The sequence below is a fragment of the Protobothrops mucrosquamatus genome, unplaced genomic scaffold, assembly GCF_001527695.2.
Source record: "Protobothrops mucrosquamatus isolate PMUCROS unplaced genomic scaffold, P.Mucros_1.0 scaffold893, whole genome shotgun sequence".
Lineage (NCBI taxonomy): Eukaryota > Metazoa > Chordata > Lepidosauria > Squamata > Viperidae > Protobothrops > Protobothrops mucrosquamatus.
The window spans coordinates 142,256-149,825 of record NW_015387147.1 but is presented as its reverse complement, the minus strand read 5'-3'; the positions used below and the strand labels follow the sequence as shown (position 1 = coordinate 149,825).

At 41.1% G+C, this 7,570-nt stretch overlaps 1 protein-coding gene across 1 annotated transcript in view; it reads left to right on the top strand.

The window, feature by feature from the left end:
- The window catches only part of IBSP (integrin binding sialoprotein), a 17,011-nt gene that overhangs the window by 3,012 nt on the left and 6,429 nt on the right, over nt 1-7,570 (top strand). The window contains exons 2-3 of the mRNA XM_029284749.1: nt 4,100-4,150; nt 4,249-4,329. Coding sequence (XP_029140582.1) covers nt 4,100-4,150; nt 4,249-4,329 — 132 coding nt within the window. The remainder of the gene's footprint in view (nt 1-4,099; nt 4,151-4,248; nt 4,330-7,570) is intronic.

Sequence of the window (7,570 nt, the reverse complement as noted above, 5' to 3'; positions counted from 1 at the left end):
TAGGATAATTTTTAAGAGGGGTTTTTAGAGGGGTTTTTAATCATATTTTAATCAGACAAATTTAAATATTTCATTTTAATTAATTTTAACTTTGTGATTGTTATTGGTGTTTTTAATTGATTGTCAGCCGCCCTGAGTCCGCAAGGAGAAGGGCGGGATATAAATTCGAATAATAAATAAATAAATAAATAAATAAATAGTGTCTCTCATCTGAGGATCTTCTGATAGTTCTAACAGCTTTTCCAAGGGCTGGTTGACAGTTCAAGATAACAGGAACTGTTGATGGTGCAGCTTTGCCTGAACTAGATGAACTGTTTTTTCTACACAGCACAAACCACTTTGCCAAGGCAAAACCCAATATTTCATGTAAGCCTATTAGATAACCAACATCTTTGACCAAACCTACAATTCAATGGTATGTTGAACTGAAGACAAATGAAGTACAGAGGTAATATTACCCAGGAACTTCATCAGAGCTAGTGTCATGGTTGACTCTCTACACAGGCCTGCTCGCAACCAGACAACAGTAACAGGAGGGAGGAGGGAAGACATTGGAATGTAAGGGAGGTTTGGGAGGGAACTGTGGAATACAAGTGTGCTTCCTGGAAGCATGAGACAGATCTAAACCCTAAGGTCATTGAGTGGCAACATCCGAGGCAGATAGGCCATTTCCAAAATAAAGCAAGTGCAGCTGATTGGTGGACAATGGACAACAGGAGGTGGGGGGGAGGAAAAGTTTTCCTATGCTATTTGTGTGCAAAAATGTCAAAAGTGGCTTTTCTACTTCTGTACCCATATGGCTTTTCAGTAAAGTTACATCTTCGAGAAAAAATGTCCCAGGAGTTTATTTTGCTAATTACTGCAGTGGGACGGTTGACAGCAAATGAGATCTATCCTGCTTCCTTTTGTACCTTTGCATTGAGAGGAGATGGGAAATTCTGAATTTCTGATGGCCTGATATGTGCTGTGCAAGATGCACTTCACTGAGCTTCTTAAACCTTGTCAGCTTGACATTGTTTGATAAATGTGAGAACAAGTCAAGCTGGCTGCTCACTTGTCTGTATCATCAAATCTATTAAGTTTCCTGTTATCCCAGAACTCGGTTATCATTTAAGTTTAACATTCTATAAGTAGTAGATTGCATATCATTAAAAAGAAAATCTAGGTCAGTGGTGGAGAACTTTTTAGAGACCGAGTGCCCAAACTACAACCCAAAACCCACTTATGCATCGCTGGGTGCCAGGTGGGCATGGCCACTGAGTGGGCATGGCCACCGAGCTGTTGGCTCGCTGTCCGCTCCAACTTGTGCTCACTCTCTCGCTGTCTGCAGCAAATGCTGCTTCCGCCGAAAGTTGCTCTTTTTATAGCCTCTGGCCTATTCCCAGACTGTGCATGTGCGGAGAACTGCGCATACATGGAGAGGAGGAGGGAACAGCTCGGCCCAGAAATGGCTCGCGTGCCACCAGAGATGGCTCCGTGTGCCGCCTGTGGCACGCGTGCCATAGGTGCACCACCACGGATCTAGGTCCTAAGTAATTACAGGAACATCATCAACACATTTATTTTTTTTAAACATTCTTGTTGTTACATTATATTTGGGATATAACTGAATGATAATGATAGAGCAATACAATGGTAATTATTCATATATCCCCAAAAGTAGCAAATATATCTTATACCTCTGTGGCCTGCGAAAGGAAGAAATCCTATCCAATCCAGCAATTGAATTTTCTGTCAGTTAGCTATGCCATCTAGTGGAAAGTGAAAATAGTAAGATGTCTGTGGAGATGCTCAGTCATCCAGGTCATAGTTACCCCAAAGGTGCTTTTTCACAAGGTAAGTGGACATTCTTGTTTTTCTTTGAAGAAATTTCTCATCGAGAAGCGAAATGTCTTCAAAGAAAAACAAGAAAGTCCAGTTGCCTCATGAAAAAGCACCTTTGGGAGTAAGAACAAGAATTCTATGTATTGTCGATATCAGTCTCTTGCCGGATCATATAATGCACACTAGCATTACATAAATACTAATATTCCATCAGGAAATTGCACAACTTTTGATTAGCATTCCTTATATACAAAGCTGTGTGCTATATAATGTTAGTGCAAGTTAGCATCCTAAAAACTCCTTGGGATCTTCCAGCAGTCACTCATTATTTCTTGGCATCCGACTTAAGCTGTGATAAACACACACAACAAATGAATATATTTAGGCTATAAGACCATTGTCCCTTTTTTCCATCAATTCATTTTTAGGCATGTGCAAAATGGGTCAATTCAGGAACACTTGGGAACAAATGGATGAATTTTGCATGTTCCCTCTCAACTTCATTACATGCTTAGTATGGATGAGCAACAGTTCTATTTTACAGCAAGAGGTTAACTTCAGTTCTCAACCTCTTCTGGAAGAGCTAAATATATTTCTGCCTGCCTATATTTCTGTTAGACTATTATAACTTCCTGCAGTTATAATAGTCTGTCTCAGTATAAAGCAGGTTCATATGCTTCTAAATTATTATTGAAGGTATCATTCAGTGGTGGGATTCAGCCAGTTCGCACCACTTCGGCAGAACCGGTAGCTAATTTTTTGTTGCCCAGGCCCAGAATGGACTTCCGGAAGCGGCATCCATGCAGAGAACCGGTTGTTCACATATTTGAATCCCACCACTGGTATCATTAAGTTAGATCGCTGATCCCTCTAACTAAGTACTGTTAATTCTACCCAGAAATATTTTTGCTGGTTCCAGGCATATGTGTTTCCCAGCCTGGAATTTTATTTAGAGCCTCCCTATCTCTGTTCTACTTTTACAAGAAATATTTAAAAAGCAAATTCAGATGCTACAGATATAGAGATAGCTTTTATCAAGGGTAGATGATAAAACAGTGCTGTTTTCATGCTCAGCATATCATCACTAGGCTCTGTGATGTCCAGGTTAATGCTATTTGCTATTTCTATAACAGAATATCAGAATATCAGAATAACCACAGAGTTGGGAGGGACCTGGGAGGTCTTTTAGTCCGACCTCCTGCTCAGGCAAGAATTCCTATACGATTTCAGACAAATGGCTTCATTTTATTTCAGAACAGTACAGTATTGTATCACTCCTGGATTTGTTTATTGAAACGGAAAAAAACCCCAAATTTTAATTTGCGGTGTTGATCATTAGATCTGTTTGTGGTGATAGAAGTACTGTTCATGATGCCTTATTCTAGCTCGAAGAGTCATTGATGTTTAGGTTCTTATCTGTACTGAAGAAAATCAGAAGTTACTTTTTTCCATAGCTTTTTTTCCCTTTTAGTTGGTTGTTTTTTTCAGGTTGGTTTTTTTTTTGTTACCCCTTTCCCTCTTCTAACTCTTTTTCTTTGTCTTGTTTTTTTATATTTTATACTTTTTTTGAAATTTAATAAAGTGTTGAAAGAAAAATCTTTATCGGGGTCCAGTCCAAGCTGGGAATAAACATAATGGAGACTGCTTTAGAAAGAAGGTTGTAGTTTATTGAAGAGCAGAACCAGACAGAAATGTGGCTCGGGGAAAGCTGATCACATGTAGCCGGGAGTGGTGGGTTTTTATACCTTCTTGGGGTTTTGTGCTTGGAATTCCTTTTCCTGTGGGTTTGTATTTCCTGTGTGATGTAATTTGACCTGAGGTTCTGACCTGGTATTCTGATGGTGGTGGGTTAATCCTATTATGTCCTAAAGGTCATGTTTCCTGTCCTTAGAGCTTGGATGGGGTATGTAGATTTCAGGGGTCCTTGTCTTTCTAATCTCATCAGCTCCAAGCTTCCTGCCTTCAATCTTTCTGAAAGGATGATCAAATCTGTATTTCTACAGACCTGGCCTCTGTCTGGGGCTATTAAGAAAACTGGGCCTGCTTTTCTGCCTTTAAGATCCTTTGGGGAAATATAATACTCTGCCTTTTAATATTCCCAAAATATTTCTTTCTCAAGGGGTGTGTGTGTGCAGTCCTCCCACAAAAGGTTTGGGGGAAAAATGTTGAGAGCACATTTCAGGAAACAAGTACGGAGGCTGACACCAAAATTAAGTTAGCAATACAATAGAAATAAAAGCACTCCCTTTTAAACTTATCTCCTTTTCTGTTGTAGGCAAAACACTTCCGAAGAAGATTTAAGTCAGACGATTCAGAAGAAAATGCAGTATGTTGGCAACATCCTTGATTTTTTATTTGGGTACTAAGCATAGCAATTTTTTTCTTAGATTTAACTATTAAAATGTTTTCCTTTTATTTTGGCAGGTGTTCAAGAACAAATACAGGCATTTTCTTTATAGATATCCTTACTTCTACCCACCTATGAAAAGATTCCAGGTAAATACAGTTATTGCTATTTTTTTTTAAAAAAACAACTTTTAAACTCCAGACAGAGGGAGGCAAGATAGCAACTTCAAAATAGGCAAGATAGCAACTTCAATAAAACAGTTGAAGTCTGCCCCCTTTTTTATATGCAACACATCTACAAAGAGAAGCAGGTCTTTGATTGCACAATTGTGGCTGCCACCTTAATTTTTTTGCCCCTGCTGTAGGCAGATGTGTTCCAGATTAAAACCTTTAAAAGCATTTAAACTGATTATTGAGACACAGTACAAAGATGAATATAGGACCTAAGTAGGCTGTATAATTCCTGCAAATACAGGTAGTCCTCAACTTAGAACAGTTCATGTAGTGACCGTTCAAAGTTATAATGGCAGTAAAAAAAAGTGACTTATGATCGTTTTCCACACTTACAACTGTAGCAGCTTCCCCAGGGTCACGTGATCCAAATTTGGACACTTGGCAACTGACTCATATTTATGACGGTTGCAGTGTCCCGGGGTCATGGGATCCCCCTTCTGCAACCTTCTGACAAGCAAAGTCAATGAGGAAGGCAGATTCACTTAACAACTGTGTTACTAACTTAACAACTGTAATCAATCACTTAACAACTGTTCAAGAAAGATTGAAAAATGGGGCAAAACTCACCTAACAAATGTCTCACTTAGGAACAGAAATCTTGGGCTCAGTCGTGGTCATAGGTCAAGGACTACCTGTCATTCTATAAAATATTGAAAATATATGACGTGTTTTACTTGTGTACAGCTATCCAGACATAGTATATTCAACTTCACATAGGTAAAAATGCCACGGATGGTGAAATTGATAGTGAAATTATTCTTTCAGTTCCTTTGGACCTGACCAAGGTGGACCTGACCAAGGTGTTATTTCTTGCACAAATGGTCAAATATCAGAAGTAAAATCACAGAAAAGGAAGTAACTTGTATAGACCATTGATGGACAATATTGTTGATCCAATTCCAGTTTTTTTTTTACAGCTTTTTCTTTCTTCCATTGTTAAGGAGACAAGTGGGATGTTACAGAACATCCATAAAGCAGTGGTTTCTTATGACCAAGTTGGGAGTAATGCAGGGGCCTGTTAATTATATGTTTTCAAATATGGGTCATGTAAGGAACTAAAAATTGTCTTCTGGGAATGTTGCCTCAACAGAACAGTGGTTTGGCTTCTCAGTTAGGGACAATGGAGATATTTTTATATTGATCAATGGCTTTGCAGCCTTGGACAATGTATCTTTCCTGCTTGTCTTATTATTTCTTATGGATAATACAAAGATTAACCCTGAACATCAATAGTTTTCTTAAAAGCCTGGAAGATCTTGAAGTTGTGGCCTATTCAGACCCCACTTTTGGAAAGAAATAATATTTTCTGCCTTTTACGGCAGTATGAATGAAATTAACATAATCTAAGGTGGCTTATTCAGAGCTCTGCAAAGCTACTACGCCACGTTTCCACTGGAAAATTGCCTTTCAGTAGTAAAATAAGCTAGTGGTTTTTGTAATGCAATCCACACTGAGCTGCAGGGTTTCCGACAGGAATCTTTCTAAGGCAAATTAGAGGTGCAAGGATTAGTATCCAGAGATTCTACGGTTAAATCAAGTCTCTAGGCTTGTTAGTTTCCTATGTGAACTTTCAAGGCTAAATATAAACACCACTAGCTTTTTAGATAAAAATTAGAACCTGGAATATGCAAGTTCACATGATGGTAAAGGACTGACATCCCCTAAATCAGTGGTTCTCAACCTTTTTAATGCCGCGACCCCAACCGGTCGTAAGTCGAGGACTAAACCGGTCATAAGTCGATGACTAAACTGGTCGTAAGTTGAGGACTAAACCGGTCGTAAGTCGAGGACTACCCAACCGGTCGTAAGTCGAGGACTTTCCTTGCCCGGGAGCACCACGCATGTGTGGTTCCGCCCCCTGCGCCGGCCGAGGTGTAGCTGGCAAGCGGCAGAGATGGAGCAGGCCGACCACCAGCTGGCCCAGCCCAAGGGAGGTAAGACACCCGCTGGAAAAGGGGAAAAAAATGGCGGACAAAAAAAATGGCGGACATAAAAATGGCGGACAGCCTTGCTTGGCGACCCCCATGAAATGGTCGATCGACCCCAAATGGGGTCCTGACCCACAGGTTGAGAACCACTGCCCTAAATGGACACAAGCTCAGAGAACGAACTTTCGCCCTCATCCTACACTCGAGCTACAGATATTTGCCACTATTGCAAAGGATTCAAAAACTTGCAATCATTGGTTGCCTCACTATAAGGCAGTGATGGCAAACCTTTTAGAGACCGAGTGCCCAAACTGCAACCCAAAACCCACTTATGTATCGCCGGGTGCCGGGTGGGTGTGGCTCACTTGGTGAGCACAGCTACAGTGGGCTTAGAAGACTGGGTGGGTGTGGCCACTGGATGGGTGTGGCTGCTGTAGTCATGGCAGATTGGGTGGGCATGGCCGGGGTGGGCGTGGCCACCTTGATGTTGCTTATGGGGAGGGACACCTGTGGGAGCCGGGCAGGGTTGGGGGAGATCCAGGGGGTCTCTGGCGGGTGGGATGGTGGTCTCCCCAATGGCGATTCCAGGCTGGCTGGCCTTAGGCCAGTGATGGCGAACTTTTAGAGACCATGTGTGCTGGGGCAATGGCGCGTGCCCACAGAGAGGGCTCCGCATGCCGCCTCTGGCACGCGTGCCATAGGTTCGCCACCACTGCTATAAAGTATACAGGTAGTCCTTGACTTACAACCACAATTGTCCAAAATTTCTGTTGCTAAGTGAAACAGTTGTTAAATGAGTTTTGCCCCGTTTTACGACCTTTCTTGCCCCAGTTTTAAGTGAACCACTGCAGTTGTTAAGATACTAACATGGTTGTTAAATGAATCTGGCTTTCCCATTATTTTTGCTTGTAAGAAGGTTGCAAAAGGTGATCAAATGACCCCGGGACACTGCAACTGTCATGAGTCAGTTGCCAATCATCTGAATTTTGATTGCATGACCACAAGGATGCTGCAACAGTCGTAAGTGTGAAAAATGCTTGTAAGTCACTTTTTTCAGTGCCATTGTAACATCGAACGGTCACTAAATCAACTGCAAGTCAACAACTAGCTGTATTCCCTTATTGCTTCTATTTTATTTTTCTTAAGTACACCAACAAAACATCTGAATTCTGGGCTCTGAAGTACTGGAAAAGCTACATAGACTTGAGTGTCACTGTATACATAGGGGAGAGCAAAAG